At 41.8% G+C, this 26810-nt stretch overlaps 1 protein-coding gene across 4 annotated transcripts in view; it reads right to left on the bottom strand.

Moving 5' to 3' along the window:
* Positions 1–26810, bottom strand: part of kiaa0825 (KIAA0825 ortholog) — a 174194-nt gene that overhangs the window by 98215 nt on the left and 49169 nt on the right. For all 4 annotated transcript variants that reach the window (XM_061672236.1, XM_061672239.1, XM_061672237.1 and 1 more), the window contains 8 exons: positions 21559–21698; positions 14601–14780; positions 12183–12428; positions 11802–12112; positions 11355–11461; positions 7424–7568; positions 6025–6174; positions 4114–4208 (listed from right to left, as the gene is read on the bottom strand). In XM_061672236.1, the coding sequence (XP_061528220.1) occupies positions 4114–4208; positions 6025–6174; positions 7424–7568; positions 11355–11461; positions 11802–12112; positions 12183–12428; positions 14601–14780; positions 21559–21698 (1374 nt within the window). The remainder of the gene's footprint in view (positions 1–4113; positions 4209–6024; positions 6175–7423; positions 7569–11354; positions 11462–11801; positions 12113–12182; positions 12429–14600; positions 14781–21558; positions 21699–26810) is intronic.

Raw genomic sequence — 26810 nt, 5'->3', positions numbered from 1 at the left:
ATCGATGACAAAGGGCAGCCTTGGCGGAGTTAGGGTTATTGCCGACTTACTTAGGGTTACTGCCGACTTAGTGCTGGAAATGCGGACCAAACTCTGACTCCGGTCGTACAGGGACCGAACAGCCCGTATCAGGGGGTTCGGTACCCCATACTCCCGAAGCACCCCCCACAGGACTCCCCGAGGGACACGGTCGAACGCCTTCTCCAAGTCCACAAAACATATGCAGACTGGTTGGGCGAACCTGAACTGTGACCCTCTTGTTCCTAATTCAAAGTAGATGATATACTGTTGCTCCCACTTGATTTCTGCCTTCGGATTAATCATGACATACTGTATAGGCTTCATATTAACCAGTCTAAATAACCATTTAATGTAATGCTTGGGTACCTTTATATATTATACCTCATATACTGTAGAAGCAATCGAGTAATTTGAGATTTGCTATTTTTAAATTTAGAATATCAATAGTTCTTAGGCCTTTTCTCCAATCATACTTCATTACTTTCAGTAATGCTCAGTAAGATAGCCAGCTATAGGCAGCCTATCGGCCAACCATTTTGTTAGGGAACAAGCCATCTAAGAAAGTTAGTCCATCCACAAGCCATCTATCTACACACTCACACAGCCGGTGTAGCAGGAAGCCAGGTCAGCCCAGTCAGCCGGGCTACCCTGGGGGTCCTGGGGTGGTATTAATCAGTCTGGTTTCTGCTGAAAAGCTCAATCTGCAGATGATGGATGAGCCATCATGCTGAGGGAACTGAAGTGACGGGTGACAAAGAAGGACATACACACCTGAATAAATCCACTCCCCATCCTGTCTAACACCGATGCTACACCATCAAGGTAGCAGGGTGAAAGCGCGCGCGCGTGTGTGTGTGTGTGTGTGTGTGTGTGTGTGTGTGTGTGTGTGTGTGTGCATGGAGGGATAAGTGTCTCAGCATGTGTCCTGCTCTGCTAATGAAGTCATCTGAACAGTGATTTAACAGCCCTGGTGTAAAAGCCTACTGCCCTTAACTCATAGCCTTGCTCTATTAGAATGTGATATAAACCCTGGGCACAATAACTGTCCTGCCACTGTAACAATATATAGGAGGCCACCGGCCAATGGGCCACACTGCTAACTCACACAGTCTGGGGAGCAAATTATTAGCTCTGTAAAGGGAAGGGAAGTCATTCAAGGTGACTAAAGCTCTTAAGATGGACAATATCAGCCCTTCGCACTAGTCAGTAACCAAGAAGTAACTCTCAATTTCAAAAAGGTGGAAACCCCTTGCTTTAGGCCCGGCGCACACCGAGCGACGCAGCCAAACACGACTAAAGTGGACAATCACGAAAAAAAAATTAGTCACCGACTTACACCCGGACACTAGGTGATTAACCTTCGCACATATGCCAACTCGCTGCAATGGAAAAAATGCGACAGCTGGTCTTCTTATTGCATAACGATGTTTTGAGGCGGCACATATTTACTGTAGCTATTATTTTCTATTCCCTAACCCCTACAATACATTATAATAATACGAAGAGAGGAAACATGCAAAAAATAGAGTGGCGTGTGGATATTTGACAGGCGGTCTGTTCTATTCATTGACTGCACTCATGTATTTCGGTCTCCACGTCTCATCTTTTCAGCCACAGGTAGAAATAAAAATATAAATACCTGTATAGTTAAGTATTATTGAAAACACAACATACTGTACTGGTATAGCTTGGCGGCAACCAGCTCTTTGTCGCTTTGTACCAGGAGACATAATTTTTGTTGTGACAGCTCGTGATAAGACATGGCATGTTTAATTGGCCGTTACATCCGCGATGTTGCGACGCTGTTCACCTGCGATCAATTTGAATCGCTGTGAAATTAAAGGCTTGACGGGTGGCCACCCATGGAAACTAGTTGCAAATCCGCGCACGCTGCGCGACAGTTCAGTGGTGTTCGGCCACACCGCTCGGTGTGCGGTGGGCCTTGGATACTCATTGAATTAAAGACTCGTATTAAGGTAATGATATGATGAACTGATGCTTTTGGTTAAATTCCGAATTGTATACCTTTGGGGACATACTATTTTTCAGGCAGGACACCTTTAACAAAAATAAATAAATAAATAAAATTGGTAGGCTTGGTAAAGCTAAAGTTCTGGAAAATAGAGCCGTTCAAAAGTAGTACTCCTATATGAAAACCGATTGGACACAAGGACACACTGTTTGGATTGCATGGAATAGCATTTGCTGTGGAGCCTCTGAGAACATAGTTAAGGGTACTTGAGTCTGCATTTAAATAGAAAGTGTTATTATTATCTGTGGTAACAAACAGTGACTCATCTCAAATCAACGCATTATCCCACAAATGGCCTTTCCTTTGGAGCTCTTTTGGAGTCAGAGACTTTGACAGCCTATATGACGCCAACCGTGTAAACTAAAGCCATTCTCTAAATCCTCCATGAAATTTGCTCCTCTGGTCCGACAAAGACTGACTAATGAGGCAAATGACAGCATCCTAGATACTTTTGATACAGTGAGATTAGGGTGAGTTATATAACCTTTACCCCATCCTACGCCCATGCCTCATCGTATTTTGGGTGCCATTCTCTCCCACTCACGTCAATCCACTATATGTGAAAGCCTGTGTTTATGAATGTTATTTGGTTCCGCTGAACAAATGGAGTAAGTGTTTAACATAGAGCAAAACAGACTACATGACAAGGGAGAATGTCATTGTGTGTGTATGTGTGTGAAGAAGGGGGAGAGGCCTAAAGAAGACAAAGCTCATCACAACACAACACAGCGCTGTACACTTCACCCTTATTAGACCGGTGTCCTTGGCAGATGCAGAGCTTGCCCTTTGTGAGCAAAGTGTGTGTGTGTGTGTGTGTGTGTGTGTGTGTGTATGTTGGTTTAACAATGGCGGTGATTTAGAATGGATTGAGTGTAGGCGTTGGAGACAAGGTGCAGTAGCCCTATGGCTCCCTGATCGCTGGTAGCGTGACAGCTGGGAAAGTCGAACAGGGAACAGCCAGAAGTATTGCCATCTAATATGTGTCACATACCTGCATAAATATTTATGGAAGTTTCAGAGCAAGAACATGAGAGGACAAGGCGGCTGAAGAGGATGGGAAACCGTTAGTGGACTTTGGGTGAAGTCAATCAGATGACACAAAGATCCAAGCTTTTTTAACATCCTCCCAACAAGTTTGTCTGGTTAGGATGGCTTGTCATGTTTACAACATCGAGTACAGTTCAGTTTATTTCACCAAACCAGGGTTTGGAATGGTTAACCCTAATCTGGCTCACCTTTCTTGTGCATTGTGTGTAAGGAGGATGGTTTAATAGTGCAACACAGTGCAAACCACCAATTGATGAACTATGAACACCTAACAGAAATACACAAACTTTAAAGGTCTGAGGACCTTTGTCCATTGTTATCTATAATATTTTGTACATTTTATTTTTCATTAGAGTTGTTTAAAATAAGAGACAATTTTCTGTTGACCATTCAACAGATTAGAACAAATTACTCCATCATCCACTGTGGCTGGTAAATCAACTGAAAGGAAAACCAACCACTTGGTTTGGAGCCCTCGGTTTTTCACTACACAAAATACCACACTAACAAACAAAAATCAGTGGAGAGGTGACCTGCTTTTACTTGTTGACATGTTGGTGAATTGCATGCGAGAGGAGACTGAGGGCAGGAAGACAACGGACTGTATTATACTGCAGCATCTGGAGTGAAGGGCACAGCAACACTGTAAGCTAAACTTTATTTTCCCCTCGTTTCTTGCCGTGTATGACTAAATGTTACAATTACACAAAAAGGATGACAAATCTCCATGATCATTGAGCGACCATCAGTGGTTTAAGTCACCCATACAGTACAAACTTCGTCGCAATATTGACCCATCCTTGGAACAGCGCCTGACCAAGCATTAGAAAGACTACCTGGTTGTGCTGATGGCAAAGTGTCGATAGTGAGTAGAGTCATCTCAAACCGAGTGGTAAATGGGTTGCCATTTCAGACATAAAAGCTACTACACCCAGATGACATAGTTCTGACTAAGCTTAGCCGAGGACATTTGTACACGTACAAAGATACACTTTCATGTAGAAGCAGTTTACCTGTTGGCCAACAGAGTTTTGAAGGTCAGCTGACACATGTCCTGATACGTAGGCAGCAACCTTGGCCATTCCCATTCCCAATCAACCACTGCACCCTGTAGATGAATGAGCACAAAGTGCTGTTAGATATGAATCAGGGTTAATAGAATCACTGCATTACTGCTACAGCTGGGATCTACTAACAAAAAGAAGGGAGAGGTCCCGAGTGCAGGCCACCAATGCCAGGCGGCCATATATCATGTCTGCAGAAAATGCTGTTTTTTGTTTGTGTTTCAATAAGACAGCAATTAATTTATAAAACCATTTGAGGGGTTGTTGTCATTATTTATAGAAAGATAAATAGATTTTGGGAAGGGAGTCGTTAGTCTTCCTACTATTCTGTTTTTGTTTCTATCCCTTGCTCCAAAAGCACCACAACACCACCCATTCTTCTCCTCGTCTCTTTTTCTCCAACACACTTGGCACCAACACCAGATTGGGGTAGCAAATTAAAACCGGAGCGTTTTGATTGCCAAAATGTCACTCCTAACTGAAGCCTGAGCTTTATTGACAAAAGGAGGAGAAATCCATTCATTCATCCATCCTTTTTCTGATCGTTCTTCATGGGAGATTGATGGATGTAACTTCGCCCCCTCCTGTCTCCACTCTATTTGACAAACTACATAGGCGTCAAAAGTGGAGAAGTCATGTTAATCATTCTCTTAATAAGGTGTTTCTATGCAAAGCTATTCTGCTTCTGTAATAGGCTGAAAACAGGACATGTATTGAAAAATATCAACAGCTGTGCAAAAATTAGAAATTGGAATTTGAAAAAAAAAAAAGATGTGGGTGAGCTGTGTGAGATATTGAGTGTGTACGAACATAAGTTACACGAGCATGTGCTTACATTGTGTGCACACACTCACAGTGGCCAGAGGACACACACAAAAGACGCAGACAATTCAGGACGCATTGTTATTAATAAATCAGGAGGAATAGATGGCCGTAATGTCAGGAACTGTACACAGTTTCTGGGATCCTCTGGTTGGGATCTTTGCTATTAGCAGATGAAAATAATAACTTTTTTTGTGAGTTTACTCTGCCAGTAAAAATGACAGAGAGTAAATATTCAAGGTCTTGGATGAATGCATGCTTAGTAAACATAACAGAACAATATACAATATGTAGGCATGTGCACTCACGTACTTTGAACCACACTATACCACCTATCTGGAAAACTGGCTCAATCAATATCAGTAAAACATTTTGTTAGCCTAATAGCATAATTTCCTAAATCAGAGAGTTCAGTTGCCTCAATATAACCTTTGCAGATTACCATGTTCTGCAAGACTGAGAATCCACACAAAGATATTTTAATTTTAAGAATTTTAAGCAAGCAAATTGGTATTTTTTATTGATGTTCTGAAAGTAAGTTAAAAATGATCCGGGCAGTTATGCTATTAGGCTAAGGATTTATTTAATGACTTTTAAAGAGTTTTTAAAAAAAATACATATTTATTTTTTTGTTTTTTAGGTTAGACAAACACTGGCCCATGTAGTAAAAAAAAAAAATTAGGAAACTGGTTTAACACACTTCCTTTTTTAATACATTAAAAATGATGTTTTTTGGGGGGATTATTTATTTGCCACACTTTTCTTTCTGCCACTTGAGCTTATTATTGGGAAAGGCTGCAAACTAAACCAAATTAGGAAGCCGATTCCTGAAAAGACCTGGCAACATCATACGCAATAATAACCAGGTCACTAAAGACCAGTTTGTCTCTCTAAAGGTTTTTGTAGTTGGGAGAGATCCACTCACAATGACACAACCCTGCACAGCAATAGTATTCAAGCACGGTGATGGAGTTTAAAAAGCAAGTTAACTATTGAACTGTGATAAAAACAGCAGTAATATAACCTCTGTTTACTGACCTGATTCAGCTTCTTTTTGCCAATTCGGTCAAACTGATCCAATGGGTTGAATTTGGTGGAGCGCACATGATTGCTCACGTCGAAGCTCACCAAGTAAAGAGGATCGCAGGGCAGGTCAGTGTTACTGCTCAATTTAGACATCAGCAATTCCTATGGACAAGGCAGAAGTCAACACACGGGATCAACAAAGGAGAACCCTAACAGAGAAAGTAATACATCATCATGTCACCAAACTGAAAGCATTTTGTCAATAGGATATCATTTAGTTACTAGAGTGTTGTACGAAAGCAAAAATACATGTGAAAGTCATATTGTGCGAGAGTAAGTGTCGTGGATGTCCTGTTGTGAATTTGCCACTCCCATCCGTCACTTTGACATGGCTTGTGAACCTCCTCTCGCTCCACCTCACCGCCAGCTCAGAGTGTCCCTGACCTGGGTGTTCTTGTCTCAGCCTTAGCTGGGTAGAAATTCTCTCGCCAGCTACAGCTTGCTTAGGTAGCCCAATCACATTTCCATGCAGAGTTATTGCTGTTTATGGAATCCATCAACAGCAGCCTAATGCACATGCTGTACATGTTGTTGCTATTCCAAGCTGCATCCTTATAGACAATTTATTGTAAAATATATGGGAACTGTAACTATGGATTTGACGGTCATTGAAGGCCGCTTACTTCATAGAACTGTCCAAGGACTAAATTGATATTTGTCTTTGTAATACTATACATATATATATATATATATATATATATGTATAGTATTATTGACGGAGATCTTAAAGTCATAACTTTATAATGGCATCTTTGTTACACCCTTGTTTGTTACAGTTCTTAAATACAGTTTAAGGTAGCTTTGTCTATTTTATTTAGCTACAGTATATGAGAAAAACACCTCTCAGTATGACTCAGTGCAGTTCTACACTACTGCCAAGAATAACAGCACTGATGTTAAATTAAATTAATACCTCTCTCACAATGTTAGGCAAAAGTAAGTATACCTGTACATTTTTTTTTTTAGAATAGCAATGTACCTACTTCTGAAACTGGTTAGACTATATTTGTCACAAACATAATAATATAAATAATACAACGTTGATTAAAAATTCCCTATAAAAAAATGCCAGGATTTACAAATTCCTCTATTTCCCAAATGATACTAAAATGTGGGGATACTCTTTAATTTACCTTACATGATCTGAGTGTATTACATGTGGAATCACTTGGGGGGCACACCCTTCAGGTCACCTGAACAACAGACAAAGCAGCACGTACCCCCAAGCAGCAGAAGCAGCATATTTCTTCATCCTCATCCCCAAAAACACCTCCCCCTACAGCTTCTCCCCAACCCGCAGCCTCGGGCCAGCGGCCACCTAACGTGCTGAGAAGAGGGAGTCCTTCCCTACCTCATTGCCTTGGATGATGTGATGGATGTGCCCCAGGTAGTCGCTGCCCCCTGCTTTGTGGCAGACCTCCAGCAGCATCAGGCCCATTTTCTGCTCGGTCAGTTCGGCTCCAGCCACTCCGCTTTCCTTGCCTTGCTCTTGGACGCTGGGAGAGGAAAAAGAGATAGCATGGGAAAAGTGAGGAGTCCATAAAAACAAGACAGTGGGACACAGAGTGACACTCGCTGCTTGTGTTTAGAGAGAAAATGGAGGCACTAATATGTTAATCCACAAGAAAATTCATTTTCTGGCCATAAAATAAAGGTACACTCCAATACAAGGGCTACAAGATAATATGTAAGATATAATATGTACTGATTTTGACAGTGTCAATGTGGATTTAATTTAACAGTGTATTTATTTCTGTGATTTTAGCTTTATTGTAGAAATGCCCTGCATCATACTTCCTTTACCTACAGTATATCTAATAATTTGGGTCCCTTATTTATCCCCATAAGGACAGAATTTGAGAAACATGATGTATTAATTAACATGAACAACAGTGGTTAAAAAATTTTTATACAAAGTACCACCTAAAATATACTTGGTTCTCCAAGTACCACCATTATTACCAATATTTAAGTAGCATAGTTGGACAAAGTCTTCATCAAACAAGAGGGAGAGGTTTTATTCCCCAAAAAGATACATAATAAGCCACTGTAACATTGTGCACAGTTTGAACTTCAACAGTGAGCTTATATACAAGAACATTGTACTTAAATCGTTCAATTTAAAAGTATTGCATATTAAAGTTAAATAAAAATCATACCTGAATACATGTTTAAAAACAGTTCTTAAAGATGAAAGGTAAATGTATTGAACTGAAAATTAAATAGTGTACAACTGAAAGGTACTTAGGCCCGTGTACCACTAGTGGTACCCGTGCCACACTTTGAGAATCACTGATGTATAATATTAGAACTACAATTTCAATAACAGTTGAACATTAAATAATAGCAATAGTTCGTAATACAGCACTGACAATATATTTTGTGGGGTAGCCAGTGAGTTGTCAGAGTCACAGGTGGTGGACAAAAAAATTAAATAAAATAAATAAATAAATACAAAAACTGAGCTGATAATGGAATGCCTTACACTGTTTTCACATCATTTGTGAAACACGTATGAGGGATTTTGAGCGAAGGATGTTGGCGCACTAAAAGTGATTTGTGTGTGTCTTTAGCATGTCTTGTGTGTGTGTGTGGAATTGTGTGTCAAGGTCCTCACACATGTACAGTCCTCCAGTCCTGACAAATGCCCCCATCATTTTCCTAGCCTTCTTGTACAGATGGATGTCCCACTACCGTCCATCAAACCTTCGCATCCACTTCCTGTCATTGTTCTCTCCCTAACTCTCCCGACTTTGTAATTATAAGGAGGCAGGAATGGTGCAGCCTGTCAGCCAGTCATTGACTACTTGACATTGAGGGTGGCATAGGAAGAGGGGGTCCTTCTTGTCCATGCACCTCCTCATTCTTTTGCCTGCCGTCCCCAGCGGTCGTGTTGTCTGGGACGGTGGCTGTGCATCCGTGTCAGCACCTGCGCTGTGTATCCTTTCCTGTCCATCACTGTGCAGGTGAAGCAGATGATTGGATTCAGTCAGCAGGGTGATTAATGAGGGCCCCTCCGGATTTGGGACAGCCTATCAATCATGTCATTAGGGCCAATGTGCCCTGAAAGAGGCAGACCTCCGCCAAGGAATAACTGCATTCATCTTCATCTGTGTATGCATCCCGTCAGCTCAGCCAGGGTCACCATGATGGAGAACAATAATCTTCTCCTCTACAAATTACTTTGCAAAGACAAGGTGGGTGACTACAGGAAAGGGCGGGGTTAAACTGGTAAAGGAAAGCGGGCAATGGTTTGGGTGGGCATATGTTCTTTGAAAGGAGGATTAAATGATTGTGTTTATGTGTAAGCGTGGACCCACTTGAGTTGCTGGTGAGTGAAGTTATTTTTGGGGGGAGCAACTCGATCTGCCACACACACAGGCTGTTTCTTATTCGGACACTGTATTGTGATTGTTTACAAGCCAGGCGTCACTTCCCTGTGAAGGTTAGTTTAATGAATAGTAATGATCTCACTGAATGCCTCAGACAGGTGATACATAATCACTCTTCCTCCCCCCCACCGCACTCACACACACACACACACCTCTACACTGCCAAAATCTCCTTCCTTTGCCGCCTGCCTTAAAAAACACCCATCTTCTTCCCTCTAATTGTCACTAAAATCCCAATTTCAGATTAATGTTCATTATCTTGTCAAAGTTTTGTTTATTTCATTTAGTTTTTAATCGTAGATGTCACCTTGATTTTGTCTTCAGGTGACTCTGTTGTAGTGAAGAAAGAAATAAGAAACATGATTCTGGCTATAACAATCCACTTGTTACCATGTCTTACACTACAATAACTGTGACTGAGACACATCCATCCTTCACGTAGACATGTTACCTTAACACAATGGTCACCAGTGTTGTGGCCCCAAGAGCCACAGGAGTAGCCCACGGGTCTGTTCTACAAAATACAGTAAATAGAAAAAGTCTACACACTTCTGTTCGAATGCCAGGTTTTTGTGGTAAGAAAGAATAAGACAAAAATAATTAATTTTTTTCCACATTAATGTGACCTAAAACCTGTACAACACACAAAAAAAAGTTTTTGGGAGAGGTGAAGTCAAAATAAACAACTGCTATAATTTTGTTTGCAAGTGTGCATATTCCCTTATAACTGGGGATTTGGCTGTGTCTCAAATTAATCAATCACATTCAAACTAATGTTAAATGGGAGACAGCACTCACCTGCAACCATTTAAAATGCCTCTGATTAACCCTAAATAAAGTTCAGTTGTTCTAGTAGGCTTATTCTGACATTTTGTATCGCTTTCTAGCGGAAACCTGAATGTTTTGTTTTTACATTTTTTTTTATTTTTTTTTTAATGTTTTTACATAGATGAATGTAATTGATTATTATTAATAACATATTATTAAAGATACTTTGAGCAAATACGTAATTTCAGAAGAGTGGCTCAAACTGTAGCCCTTCACATGAATCAGTCCCCAAGAAGTAGCTCTCGGTTTCAAAAAGATTAGTGACCCCTGCCTTAACACTTAACTGTCAAAATTTGTATGCGCAACAAAGGCTTAAAGGTACGGTGCAACCATGACAATCACTTTAAAATCTAAATAATTTAGCTCTTTCTTTAGCTTTTTTCATGTGCTTTTTGTGTACCAGCACTAACGAGTACTAATCATGACAAAGAGGAAAACCGTGATCACAATCATAGCACCAGAAATGGAAGTAATTGGGACATAGTAATTGTGTAGTGAGGTGCATGCATCTCTGTCCTGGCTGCTCAATACAATAGGGTTACATCTACAATTGTGATAAAATATGAACGAAATATACACCATTGTTTGTTGCATCATCAAAGTTTGAGTACACATATACTTTATTTTTTGATTAGCACATATTCTTAACATTAAACTTATGCTGGAGATTATTACTGAAAGATCAAGCTCTATTCTCGTCCATGAAAACAAAAATGGTTGTCCAGCATCCCGGAACGGATTGCGGTCGACCTTTGAGGTTCCACTGAATTCCCTGAATGTCAAATATGTCTGGAAATAATATGTGCGGATCTCCCCGTTCATTGACAACCGGGCCTCAACTACAATTGTATTTTTAATACATCACACATATAATGTCGAGTGGACAAATAATTTACTCAACCAAATTATATGAATAAAATGCTAGCCCTGTGTGAATATTCAACATTTGCAAACCGAGTGATGGATTACACTGTCCGGCATGCATGAACACGTTCACATTAGAGAACATTAATGCCATTTTGACCTTGACCTCTGTTTTAATACTTCCAGTTGACCCTTCACCTGTTTATGCAGAGTTTGCGGGCCTTTTGCAGCTGCATGTTCATCCACTTTGGTCTTTTTTCCTCCAGAGCCTGCAGCACCTTGTGCACTGTGGGTTTGGGGACACCCTGTTGTATGCATGAAACACACACAAAGTATATATATATATGGCTCCATTTAAAGTGATGTGAGGTTTAAACAAAAACAAATGATTTTCAAATTGTTAATTCCATTAATATATTTTTGTCTCAATCATGTACTGATCCTAATCACCAAGCAAACTCACAAAGAAGTTCAACATGGCCTCATGCATTAAATAATCATTAGCTATACCTTATCACAGAGATTAACAGTTTCCCTTTGGAATTAACTAGCCCTTAACAACCAAAGTAAAATATACAGTAATGATATATTATCCACTCTGGTGTCAAGAAGAGCTTCATTAGGATATTATTGTATTATTCACACCTTTACCTTCTGTTGAATCCCCATTGAAACCTGAAGACACTCAGCCAACAGGGCCAGGCGGTCCTTGGCATGACGGTTCAGGGCTAGCCCGCTGATTTCTTTAAGTGTGTGAAGGTCCCTGAGACTGTGGATCAGGCAGTTAAAGAGGAACCACAGCAACAGACCCATCGAGCGCAGCTGTCGGGCATGCTGAGAAAGATGCTTCTCTGCCACTTGGAAGAGATAGCGGATGGGGAGGGGCAAGGACGCTACAACCAGCGGCAGGTTAGTGAAAATGAAGGACATGGCTTGAATGGCGAGGGATGTGACAGCTGCAGGGAGAATTGATATAAATAATACGTTAATAATAAATGAATGCTACTTGTAAATGCAGAAACTTACTTATTTGCTTACTCTTAGAACAGGCAGTCTCCCTTCCTTGTGCTTCCACTGGCGTGTAGTTCCAGCCTTTGGGCACCTTAGCCAAGACACTTTCTGGAACATCTCTCACCCACGAGGCTCCGCTGGGCTCCTCTGAAGCCTGCCAGTCTGTCACCATGGTAACCAGGTGTGTCAGAAGCGTGTTAGTGGACTTGGTGACTATGACCCGGATACAGTCGACCACGACGGGCACTTTCTGAGTTGTTTCTGGCAAAATAGGAAAATGCAACATATTTAAAGAACTTATCTAATACTGTGAACATTGACACTTATTCTATAGTCCTGGACTTACAAATTATGTCTGTAGAGAAAGGAAATCCCCCCAAAATAGACTCAGCAGTAACTTTAGACTTTTTTTTTTTTTTTGGTGAAATATTTGATGGTCAGCCAAATTTTAGCCCACCTACATTTTGGACATGTCAGCCTGCCTGACACAAGTGCAGAAGGCGACGCCATTTCCTCACTGAACTACTATGTATTCTGCAGTGTATTTCTTTCCTATATTGAAAGTATTGTTTAAGTTACTGTAGAAGAAGGGTTTGGTAAGAGAAAAATGCAATATCTCAACATTATTGTTTATTATTATGACAATTTGGAATTTGGGTACAGATTATAGCAAAAATCACGGAAGTTGACGAGCGTGATTTGCTTTCGCGGGCCACATAAAATGATGTGGCAGGCCGCATCTGGCCTCCGGGCCTTGAGTTTGACACCAATCGACATGGCCATCAATTTGTATGAGTAGTATGTGTGGCTTATAAACCAGTGCGCTCAAGACCAAATGTGACAGTAATGTTATTTTTGGAGGTGAGATAAGACCTCATACCTCGCAGAAATGTGCAAGTGACTCCTAAACAAGTGAAGGAGGAGTCGGGACGCAAGTAGATTTTTTAAGATTATGACAACTACAATTTATACTACTACAGCTACAGACATTTTCCTCACCTCTCTTGAAATTGAGCACCCCCCAAAAGCTCCAGCCAGGGGTGACTTCCACTAAGGTTTCATGCTACGCTGGCATTAACACGAGTATTGTGAGTCCATTGGGATAATCCACTTTCTTCCCATGTCACAACTTTACTTTTGACATAAATGTCAAATATAGAGATGAGATTGCTGATATATTCAGCTAAAATGTCTGTAATAAAGCAAGTAATAACCGGTCACATTCAGATGTTTTCAATCAATTTCAGTGGCCCGATGGTGAAAGTCTTAGTACCCTCTCAAGGTGCCATACAGTACATCTTCCATTGCTCTGCCCTTTCATATCCGGCTCATATTGATAGCTGCGAAGCTACCGCATGAAGTTGTATGGCTGTCATAAATTTCCCATCGCAGCCGCTGTAGAAGCAAAAGGCTACGGGACAGATAAAGTATTCTGGTAGTGGAAGTGCTGTGAAATCTTATGGGACGTCTAACAAATGTGCGACCTCAGACCCACAGAAAAAGACTGGAGCGGAACACAAAATGATATAGCTGTTTGACAAGGCACTGCGCAGAGGCAGGTGAGACCTAGACCAATTTTTCAAAGTCACTTGGCTTTCACACTTTGCACACCCCCTGCTATTGTATCGACTCGTGTATTGATTGATTGATTTGAAACCACTTGCTGGAAGAGGAACGTGATCAGCTGTTGTGTAACCAAAAACTACATCGCAAAGATTTGGCACAATTTAACGGTTAAACTAATTAACCTGTAAGGATAAATGAAGGAGTCACTGATGGTGTAGTGGTACACTCGCCTGACTTTGGTGCAGGCAGCGTGGGTTCAGTTCCCACTCAGTGACGGTGTGAATGTGAGTGCAAATGGTTGTCCGTGTCTATATGTGCCCTGCGACTGACTGGCGAACAGTTCAAGGTGTAGTCAGCCTTTTGCCCGAAGTCAGCTGGGATAGGCTCCAGCGTCCCGCGACCCTAACCAGGATAAGCGGTGTTGAAAATGGATGGATGGATGGATGGATAAATGAAGGTTGGTTAAAAATTTATGTATTCTCTCGGTCAACCCCTCCCTTGCTCTGTTTTCAGTGGTTACCACTCAACCAGGACCATCAAATCATAATCACAGAAAAAAAAGAATAATTTTGTTTTCAGCACCAGAATATTAAAAGTTATTTTCCATCTCGACACTCGGACTTGAAAAAACAACTCAAAACTCTTAGCGGACTGCAAAGCTTTTAGTGTTTAACATCTGAAATGGTCTATGGTCAAGTCTCGTCAATCAATGTCTTTTTATACAGTCTACATAGTAAAGGGCAGCTCGCATTAATACAGTAGGAGCCTTTACAAAAGACATATAGAACCATTCACATGGCGATAATAAAGACAGGACTTTGTGAAGAAAAGTAATTCATTTTATTCAATGGCTGGAGGCTGCTTTACCTGCCACAGTGTAGAGATGTTCCCATACATGCACGCTCTCCAGGTATGGTTGAAGGACCTGAGTTAAGGCCTTTGGGATTTCATTCAGGCAGGTACAAATGTTGAAAAGTGCAATGATGAAAGCATCTCCTGCCTTGCAATCCTGTGTAGATACTTCGAGGTGGCTCTCTTGGCATAAAACTGGGGGCGGGGGGGAGGAAGCTCAATTAAATGGATGCAATCCTGATTGTGAACTGACAGAAACACTCAAATGGATTCTGAGATTCGGTAATGTATTGAAATTAACTGACTATTGGGGCTACACTATTATTAAAATTGTAAAATAAAATATATATAGTAAATCATAATTTAATGTAGAATAACAACATTTCCTACATCAACCTAAACATAACTGTCTGACATCAGCAGTCTATCGTTAAAAACTTGCCATGCATATACAGTATTTATTCTGCAATATCACTGATCAGGTTACATGATCGAACAAAGCCCCCCCCCCCCCCCCCCCCTCCCCAAAAGGTGATTTCTGTGTGTGTAGTTCAAACGGTTACACAGTCACATCAAACTATTCATACTGATGCTCTCATTGATGTGACAAATTTCATTGTCAGTTTTATACAGCACAACTAATTGAAAAGATCCTCAGCAGTCCTGTTGTGACACAGGTATATGCTCCTGTATATATATATTTTTTATAATATTACATTTAACAAAAATACTTTTTTTTTTGTAAAAGTAGGATTTGATTCTTGTTAAATTAGACATTGATTCTACCAAAATTATAACTTTTTTCCCCCCGCGATTTATGATGTATTCCTTAAAACTCAATGACCTTATTCTCTTCTTTTTTTTAATTTAAGGAATTAACATTTATATAAGTATGAAATATTTTACACTGATTGCAAATATTTTACATTTTAAAAATACGTTTTCAAAAGAAAATATGATAATGTTTTTGAATAGGTGATTAAGTATAATTTTAAAGGATCATTAAGGCCTTCATTTTGGAAAATCTAATTTTCGAGTACAAAAAGGAAAACTCCTACAGTTCATCCACAATCTAAACATTGCATTGACCATTATTGGAAATTACAACACTGAAACAAGGATAAAGTCACATACCTAAAACACAGATTTAAAAAAAAAAAAAAAAAAAAAAAATACTTATAGTTATATTTCATTCACATTTTCTCAAGAGGCGGCACAGTGAGCGACTGGTTAGCACATCTGACTCACAGACTGGGGTTCAAGGCCGGCCCCGCCTGTGTTGAGGCCGGCCCCGCCTGTGTGGAGTTTGCATGTTCTCCCCATGCCTGCGTTGGTTTTCTCCGGTTTCCTCCCACCTCCCAGAAACATGCATGGTATGTTGACTTGTTGATTAGAGCGTCAGCCTCACAGTTCTGAGGACTGGGGTTCAACCCCGGCCCCGCCTGTGTGGAGTTTGCATGTTCTCCCCGTGCCTGCGTGGATTTTTTTCCAGGCACTCCGGTTTCCTCCCACATCCCAAAAACATGCATGGTAGGTTAATTGACAACTCTAAATTGCCCGTAAGTGTGAATGTGCGTGCGAATGATTGTTTGTTTATATGTGCCCTGCGATTGGCTGGCGACCAGTTCAGGGTGTATCCCGCTTCTCGCCCAATAGCTGGGATAGGCTCCAGCATGCCCGCGACCCTAGTGAGAATAAACGGTACAGAAAATGGATGGTTGGATGGATTTTCTCAAGAGAAAATACTTAGAAAATAAGTTCATTAGTGTATGATATCTATATCATAGAATACAGCATTTATTTTTATTTTTCCTTTCAGTGGGAAAAAAAAAAAAAAAAAAAAAAAACATTGGAAAATGTCAAGGCTCACCCTGACATGTGTTAACAGAATAAGTGAACAAAAGGCATTGTGGATTAGAAAAGGAAGAAAAACTCACATCTGTGTTCGTTGGTTGTGAGGGTAAAAAAAAGGAGCAGATTTCAAAGCCCCCTGGCTGTGGGATGTGCAGCACATGGAGACAGGAAGTGAAAGGGAAGAGGTTTTGACAGGGTGTCCTTGCGGGTATAGCTGTCTAAGCACGGGGCTGACGGAGACGTGCGTGTAACTCCTATAGATGTCTATACGCCATACAGATATTGTCTACCAAGTGTGTGTGTGTTAAGTTGACAGGGGTTGCTGAGGAGAGGCCCGTTGCTCCAGAGGTGGCAGACATCCAGCGGTCTGTCAGAGTTGACAGCTATTTGAACAGTGTGTGAAACACTGCAGTCAGGAGTCTCATGAGATTAGAGTTGGATTTCACACAAAAAGTAATGCATTGTAATTAGTTGAAAACTGATGTACTTTTAGGGTTGCTTGAAATTTTTATCCAAAGCATCCATCAATTTTCTATAGCGCTTTCCCTTATTAGGGTCACGGGTGAGCTGAAGTCTTTCCTAGCAGACTTTGGGCGAGAGGTGAGGTGCACCCTCGACCCGTCGCTAGCTCATCACAGGCCATATATAGACAAACAAGCATGAACACTTACATTCATACCTAGAGTATGTACAATTCAGTTAGTCTACTTCAATGCCCAACACTCACACAAACTCGGGAAAAAGATGGAAACTCCAAACAAGAAGGCTGTAGTCAAAATTATAACGCAGACTCTAACCCAGAACTGTGAGACAGACGTGCTAACCACAAGTCCACTGTCCTGGGCTTATACAATATAATAAAATATAAACAAACTTATAGTTACATGTATTACAATAGAATTGTATACAGTGGTGCCTTGAGATACAAGTGGCTCAACTTACGAGTTTTTCGAGATACGAGCCGTGGTTCGACCAATTTTTTGCTTTAACGCGCAAATCTGAGATACGAGCGCTGTATGGTGGCAGATGAGAGATTTAGTAAATATTCTTCAAAAAATGAGGCTTCATTGTCAGTTGAAGTTTACTGCCAAACTAAACATAAAGAGCATTGCACATTACTGTATGTCCGATAAAGGCTTGGACATTATGGTGACATATAATGCAATGTCCAGTGCGTACAGGTCTACAATTTTTAATTGAGTCTCACAAGAGCATAAAGTACTGTATAAAGGTAAGAGCCTACTGTAACTGTGTTTTATTCAGATGAATTATTTTTAACAGAAGCAAACTTTGAATTCCAGTGCATGGTTATTAATATTCTGCTTGATAACGGGCAGCTTAGAAGCAACATTGCAACTCAAGATCCAAAGAGAAATGATTTTGTCTCAGTGATGTCATCCACTTTTTCCCTCTCTTGCACAATCATACATCTAACACACACTGCGGTGAACCAAACTGACCTATAATCAGTCTATTAGGTGGGTTCTGCCACTATCTTGTTCTCTGCCTGTCTGGTAATTGGTCCTCAAGGAGAAAGTGTATCAGATATGTGACCGTGACGGTCCGTGGAAGCAGGATTGAGAACAAAGCAGGTTTCTCTGATTTCGGTACAGTAGATAACTTCAGGAAAAAAGTTACCACTCGTGCTGGGACACACTATAATTTAATTGTAGTCTTGATGTCATTGTGGATTTTTCTATTATGTCTCGGTCTCGAATCTAATACAAGCTTGTGACACGAGTGAATGGATAAAAGCAGCCTTCATTGCAAACTGTAGTAACTGAAAACAGGAACACTAATGACATTTATGGAAAAAGTGTATACTATTTAGATGCATGTACCACAGTCAATATAAATTGTTGAATCAGCTAAACAAGGCTTAAACAGTGCATTGTGGAGGGAAAACCCAACATTTTTCCATTCAACATTCAGTGATGGGGTTTATATAATAGGTTAGTTTCCAGTGTCTCTCTCACACGCACATACAACACACACACAATTTGGTACTTTGTCTATGTTCAGTGGACAAGTAAAATGCATTGTTTCAATGTCTAATTGTTTTCAGTTCAAACATGTTTAAATGAATTCATTTATATTTTTATAGCGAAGACAATGAGTAATTATAGTATCTGAATGTAATACAGTCATATTAGAGCACTCTTAAGAAATAAATTGCTTGTACCATGACGTCTGTGGTGCTCAGATCAAAATTAACCCATATAGATTTGTGTTAAGAAATAAAACCAACTATATTTTATTCAGAATATTAAAATGGCATTTAACATAATAGTTTGTGTGTGTAAACTGCAACACCGTATATCATAGGTGTCAAACTCAAGTCCCGGGGGGCAGATGCGGCCCGCCACATCATTTTATGTGGCCCGCGAAAGCAAATCATGCTAGTCAACTTCCGTGATTTTTCCTAAAATTTGTACCCAAATTCGAAATTGTCATAATAATAGAAGAAGAAGAAGAATCACCTTTTATTTTCATGAACATGCATGCATGAACACGAAATTTGTTCTCTGCATTTTACCCAACACAGTGAACACATACACTTAATAAACAATCATATTTTTTCTGTTACCAAACCCTTCTTCTACAGTAACTTAAACAATACTTGAACAAACTATTATCCTTGTCTTGATTATTATCCTTGTCTTGATTTCAAAACTAGTTATTGCTCAATTTGTTGTGTAACGGTAATAATATGATTTGGTGATTAAACCTTTTCTAACGGTCCTCTGAGGGAATTCATAACTACAACGCGGCCCGAGACAAAAATTAGTTTGACACCCCTGCTCTATATCATACTGAGATTGTGAATATGCACGTTGTGGCCCATGAATACTGGATGAACTGGATGTCAACCACTATTACCAGTGTCCTCATATGAGAAGATGAGTGAGCCTTTTAAAGAAATGAAATGAATACGTGTGAAGAAGCCAGAAGATAAAAAAAAAAAAAAAAAAAAAAGATGGCAGCTTGTGATGACCTCACACTTCAATACGACCCTCATGTTTCTTTTTCTTTTCACGTGTCTCCAATTTGTATACACACACAAAGCGACCACAGATGCTTATAGGAGAGTGATCTTTTAGTCAAGCCTCTGTATTCCTACTTCTCGCTTAATTAGACCGTCACTGTGATAACACGCAAGAGTCAGCGCTTCCTGCATTGATATACGACGCGGAGCGGAAGCATCCCAGCGCCTTGGAGCCAGACTCTCTTGTCGACCAAGAGAACGACACACTGAGAGTTGTTATTAATGAGGTCAGTAAAATGTGAATTAATGTGCGAGTGCACAATAGTCTTTAAAGGTTAGACTGTTGCCAGTACAGGGGAGAGGAGGAGGAATGCAAAATCTTTAAAGGTCAGCATATGTGCTATGCCTGGGTCTGTTGAGTGTTTATTACTGCACGCTATTGATTTAGTGATGCTGATGACCAAGGTGAAGCTATGATGACGATGATAGCAAAGATGATGATACTGATGACCTAATAAAATCAGAGGGAGCTCATCTAACGTCTGTAAAAGTTAAGAGCTTAGTTCTCAGAGCATTAGGCAGCATGTACACCCTAAATTAAATCATTAAAATCTTTTGGGAAAACTAATGTTTTCCTCTCACATGTCAGAAGCTAATGAGATAAAATTCAAGAGACATAAAAACCTCACTCCCAATGAAGCTGGGATGTTGTGTAAAACACACATAAAAACAGATTACAATGATTTGCAAATCCTTTTCAACTATATTTCAAATGAATACACTACAAACGTAAGATGTTTAATGTTCAAACTGATGATTGTTATTGTTCTTTTGCAAATATTGTGTCATTTTGAATTTGAAAGACGTTACAAAAAAAAAAACGAGACAGGGGCAACAAAGATCTGGGAAAGTTGAGGAATGCTAAAAAAAAAAAAAAAAAACACCCGCTTGGAACATTCAGCAGGCAAACAGGTCAATTAGAAACAGGTGAGTGTCATGTTTGGGTATAAAAGGAACATCCCCGAAAGGCTCAGTTGTTTACAAGCAAGGATGGGGCGAGGTTTACCACTTTCAGCTTTGTTGGTGGAAAGAATTCCACGAACAAAGTTTCCAGAATTAGTGTCCTCAGTTACCAAACGCTAATTGAGTGTTGTTAAAGGGAAAGGTAATGTAAAACAGTGGCTTAAACTACATTTTTACAACCTGGCTTTTATGTGATGTGTCTTCCCCATTCTTGTATTTACTTTCATCTACTGATTTTATTGATTTATTTTGTATTATTATTTTATTCCTTGCAGCACTGTGGACGACTGGTTAGCACATCAGCCTCACAGTTCTGAGGACCGGGGTTCAAATCCCGGCCTCATCTGTGTGGAGTTTGCATGTTCTCCCCGTGACTGTGTGGGTTTTCTCCGGGTACTCCGGTTTCCTCCTACATCTCAGAAACATGCATGGTAGGTTAATTGAAGACTCTAAATTGCCAGTAGGTGTGAATGTGAGTGGTGCCCTGCGATTGGCTGGCGACCATTTCAGGCTGTGCCCCACCTCCCGCCCGAAGATAGCTGGGATAGGCTCGAGCATGCCCACAAACTTTGTGTGTTTTAAACCCCATTTAGTATTTACCTAACTATTTTCAAGCACTTTGTAAACATGTTTTTAAAGGTGTTATATGAATAAAGTTATTTTTAAACATGCCCATATCCCAGCTTTTTTGGAATGTGATGCAGGCATCAAATTAATAATGAGTGAATATTTGCACACAAAAAAAAGTGAATCAGTTTGAACATTAAATATCTTGTCTTTGTAAAGTATTTAATTGAATATAGGATGAAAATGATTTGCAAGTCATTGTATTCTGTTTTTATTTATGTTTTACATAACGTCCCAACCTCATTGGATTTGGAGTTTGGGTGAAATATACTTTCATCAATTCATTTTCCATAGTCATGGGTGAGCTAGAGCCTATCGCAGCTGACTTTGGGCAAGAGGTCTTGTACACCCTGGACTGGTCACCAGCCAATCAATCACAAAACAATTGTAAATCTTAAACTTAAAACATTGTTTTATTCACACAGTATCCGTAGAATATATAAAGCATCAAGCTCCATACAGAAAAAAAGAGACATGACTTACGAGAATTTTCCAGGAGCATACGCGGCAGGTGACAGTCTCTGTGAAGCAGCATTCTCAGTAGCAACCTGGGATTGCTTCCTGGGTCAGAGGTCAGCAGCCTGAGCTGACATGCGGAGGCTTCCTGGCCCATAAGGCCATCTCTAAGACGGGAGAGATGGAATAACAAGTTGACAGTTCTGCAGTGTCAGGTGAGAAACAACAAAGGAGGGATCATGCTTCACTTTTGTGGTTCAGACAGACAGAAATCAAATATGTCTTGAATTGTACAATGTGGGGAAAAAACGGGGTAATATGTTGGAACCAAAGTAGAAAGTGCCTTAATTCTATCATTTTTACCCCTTGGACAATCCTTCTACAGTCTGGGAAAACTACTCAAAAGAGCTCACTCAAGAAATGGACAAACTAAAAATGTGGTTCAACTGCAATCAATTATCTTTGAATGTGACTATTGTGAGACAAAATTAATGTTAATTAGTAATAACAGAGTAAACACAGGTACAACCAATCTAACATGCATACTTTTACTTTGTGTGAACTAAACCAACAGTACCTGAATGAAAGTCAGATGAGTCGCCCATCAGCAGAGGTGTGTAGTAATAAGCTACATTTACTCCGTTAAATTATTTAAGCGACTTTTTAGATCATTTGCACTTGTCAGAGTAGTTTTAATGCAACATACTTTTTACTTGACTATTTTCATTAGGATGAAACTCTACTTTAAATGTTAATGGTACATAACGCTACATTCCACCCGCTACTATTATTTTTATCGATCTACTGCGGACACATGCAAGTGAATTGACACCGTTTTACATGCACAAAGACTGACAGAAGTGTTCTGTAATTGCTCTGCCAATACCGCACAGGCTGAAGACCCCACCCAATCAATCGAGTGGCAGGATCGGGCCCAGGGGTCCACCCGAGAGCTGCCTGGTGGACGGGACACGTCCCCCACTGAGGGACCCAGGGCGGTCCGCCGGCCCCACCGAGGTGCCCCGACAACTGGCCACCCGGTGGGGGCCGCAGGGACCCAATGCCGCCCCCACCCTCAGGAGACCCAGATGCCCCACCCCTCCCCGCCCAGCCCGAGGGCGGGAGAGTGTCCCTTGTTTGTTGGAAAGGAGGGAAGATAGGGGCACCCGACAAGGGAACAATAAGGGGGGAAACCCAGGGAGCAGCCGCGGGTCATGAGAGGGGAGCCCCAACGCCAAGCAGTCATCCAGCCCGGGGGGGGGGGGGGCTAGCCTTAGGAGGAAGTAAGAATATTTTCGCTAGAGTACAATGTTTGGCTACTCTACTGTACCCACCTCCAATTATCAGAGATAAATTCCCATTTTTTTTCCTAAAAGAAAATTTTCTTTAAAAGCCAAAAATATAAGACCTGCAACCGATTGTGTTCAACTTTTAAGGTACCACTATACTTTGAATATATGCAACAAGGTTAGGATCCTTCAGTGTCCCTCAGCCTACTCAGCAAATGTCTTCACTCTCGCTTGTATTTATAATGTGCACCGGGAAGGAATTAGCTCTAATCGTGGCCAGCTAAAGGCAAATTAACATTTGGGAGACAGCCAAATACATGAATATACAGCACTACCCCCCTCCTACATCTTTTGTATAACCAAGAGGCTGCAGCCAGCTGTGGGTAATGAGCCGTATCCTTGGTGTGTACAAACGTGAGCGTGTACACCACTCAGTGTGTATGCTTGTGGTTGGGTATGTGTGCAAGTGCGAGGGCACACTGACACGTGTGAATGTGCGTGTGCCTGCATGTTACTTTATACATCTCTATAAAATCTAATGGAAGGCATGGACAGAGTTTGTCTGAGGCGCAAGGAGGCGGGAGTCTTCACAGGGGACGTCGACACAGAAATTAACAATTCTATTTGAGTCGAAAAGCTACGGTGGGGTGCACCCTGCTGCTTGACTAAGGCAAACTATGCCGCTATCTGACAGAGCAATTTATGATGTCAGTGCAGCCGCAAATCCAGAAGAAATCCTCTTTTAAATGCACTGATAAATCTAGTCGACCACAGCGCAGAGTTAGTTTACGAAAACATACTCATGTGCACACACAAACATTTGGAGAGAGAGAGAGAGAGAGAGAGAGAGAGAGAGAAAATGAAGAGAAATGGAGCTCATGTATGAGGCTGGAAAGCACACCTTCAGTACACAGTATATAGTACAGAGTATATGTACAGTGGTGCCTTGAGATATGAGTGATCCGGGTCGCGGGGACAGTAGCTTTAGCAAGGAAGCCCAGACTTCCCTCTCCCCAGCCACTTCATCCAGCTCTTCCGGGGGGACTAGTCTTGGGTCGTCCCCGGGGGTCTCCTCCCGGTGATTCAGATGCCATAACACACCTCATCTGGTTCCTCTCAATGCAGAGGAGCAGCGGTTCTACTCTGAGCCCCTCACAGATGACCGTGCTTCTCACCCCTTCTCTAAGGGAGGGACCGGACACCCTGCGGAGGAAACCCATTTCGGGCACTTGAATCCAGGATCTTGTTCTCTCCGTCACGCCCCACAGCTCGTGACCATAGGTGAGGGTAGGAACGTAGATCGACCGGTAAATTGAGAGCTTGGCCTTTTGCCTTAGCTCCTTCTTCACCAAAACGAACCAATACAAAGTCTGCATCACTGCAGACGCTGCACCGATCTGCCTGTCAATCTCCTGTTCCATTCTTCCCTCACTTGTGAAAAATACTCCAAGATACTTGAACTCCTCCAATTGGGGCAGGTTCTCATCTCCAACCTGAAGAGGGCACTCCACCCTTTTCTGACTGAGGACCATGGTCTCAGATTTGGAGGTGCTGATTTTCATCCCAACCACTTCACACTCGGCTGCAAACCGCTCCAGTGAGAGTTGGAGATCCGACAGAACCACATCATCTGCAAAAAGCAAAGATGTAACACTGAGTCCACAAACTGGACCGCCTCTGTGCCTCAGCTGCGCCTTGAAATTCTGTCCATAAAAGTTATGAACAGAATTGGTGACAAAGAGCAGCCTTGGCAGAGTCGAACCCTAACCGGAAATGAATCCAACTTACTGCCAGCAATGCGGGACAAACTCTGACACTGGTCATACGAACAGCCCGTATAAGGGGGTTTTTGGTACCCCATTGTCCAGAAGTACTCCCTGAGGGACATGGTCAAATGCCTTCTCTAACTCCACAAAACACATGTAGACTGGTTGGGCGAACTCCAATGCACCCTCGAGGACTCTGCCGAGCATGTAGAGCTGGTGCACTGTTCCGCGGCCAGGACGACAACCACACTGCTCCACCTGAATCTGAGATTCGACTTCCCTATGGACCCTCCCTTCCAGCACCTCTGAATAGACCTTACCACGGAGGCTGAGGACTGTGATCCACCTGTAGTTGGAACACACCCGCCGGTCCCCCTTCTTAAAAAAGGGGACCACCACGCCAGTCTGCCAATCCAGAGGCACTGTCCCAGATATCCACGCGATGTTGTAGAGGCGTGTCAACCAGGACAGCCCCACAACATCCACAGCCTTTAGGAACTCCGGGCGCATCTCATCCACCCATGGGGCGTTGCCACCGAAGAGCTTTTTAACCACCTCAGTGACCTCAACCTCAGAGACAGGAGAGACCGCCTAAGAGATCCCAGACTCTGCTTCCTCATGGGAAGGCGTGTCGGTAGAATTGAGGAGGTCTTTGAAATATTCTCTCCACCGACTCACAACGTCTTGAGTCGAGGTTAGCAGCACCCCATCCCCACTAGACACAGTGTTGATAGTGCACTGCTTCCCCCTCCCGAGACACCAGATGGTGGACCAGGATTTCCTCGAAGCCGTCCGGAAGTCATTCTCCATGGCTTCACCGAACTCCTCCCACGCCCAAGTTTTTGCCTCAGCGACCACCAAAGCTGAGTTCAGCTTGGCCAGCCGGTATCCATCACCTGCCTCAGGATTACCACAGGCCAAATATGCCCGATAAAACTCCTTCTTTAGCTTGACGGCATCCCTCACCGCTGGTGTCCACTGTGGCCAAGGGTGTCCTGGTGCCAAGTGCACATATGGACACCCTTATGCCTACCCTCGTTATGGAAAATCCTTGGTGAGCATAGAAGACCAGGTCTCACTGTCATTGCCCACATGAGCATTGAATTCCCCCAGCAGAACGATGGAGTCCCCAGCGGGAGCGCTGTCCAGCACCCCCTCCAAGGACTCCAAAATGGGTGGGTACTCTGAACTGCTGTTTGGTGCATAGGCACAAACAATAATTCAATTATTCAATTGTGGCAAGGCACAGATCTGGCCAAGGTTACAAAAAAACTTCTGCTGCACTTAAGGTTCCTAAGAGCACAGTGGTCGCCATAATCCTTAAATGGAAGACGTTTGGGACGACCCTTCCTAGAACTGGCCACCCGGCCAAACTGAGCAATCGTAGGAGAAAAGCCTTGGTGAGAGAGGTAAAAAAAGAACCCAAAGATCACTGTGGCTGAGCTCCAGAGATGCAGTCGGGAGATGGGAGAAAGTTCTAGAAAGTCAACCATCACTGCAGCCCTCCACCAGTCGGGGCTTTATGGCTCGACGGAAGCCTCTCCTCAGTGCAAGACACATGAAAGCCCGCATGGAGTTTGCTAAAAAAAAACACCTGAAGGACTCCAAGATCAGAATCAGAATCAGAATCATCTTTATTTGCCAAGTATGTCCAAACACACAAGGAATTTGTCTCCGGTAGTTGGAGCCGCTCTAGTACAACAAACAGTCAATTTACAGAACACTTTGGGGACATAAAGACATTGACAAAAAACAATTGTGCAAAAAGATGCAGAGTCCTCTAGCACTTAGAGCAGTTCAAATGACTAATATTGCAATAGTCCACCATGACAATGACCATTGTGCAAAGGGCGCTGAGACTTCAAGGAGTGTATGCGGTTTAAAGTGACGAGTAGTGCGATCATCTGGGACAATGTCGGTTGTGCAAATGTTACAGATACTCCTCAATCAGTGTGCAAATGGAGCAGATGCTACTCTGGCATGAGTGGCCAGTACATGCAAATAGTGCAGCATGGCGAGACAACTACAGTGAGTGCACGAGTAATACATAATTGGCCCCACAGAAATGTGACAACGAACTCAAGTCAAAAAATTGCCAGCTTGTTGTAATGGAATTATAGGTTAGGTGTTTAAGAAGTTGATCGCAAGAGGGAAGAAGCTGTTGGAATGTCTACTAGTTCTAGTTTGCGTTGATCGGTAGCGCCTACCTGAGGGAAGGAGCTGG

Source organism: Phycodurus eques, chromosome 3, assembly GCF_024500275.1.
Source record: "Phycodurus eques isolate BA_2022a chromosome 3, UOR_Pequ_1.1, whole genome shotgun sequence".
Lineage (NCBI taxonomy): Eukaryota > Metazoa > Chordata > Actinopteri > Syngnathiformes > Syngnathidae > Phycodurus > Phycodurus eques.
This window is presented reverse-complemented; position numbering and strand designations above follow the sequence as displayed.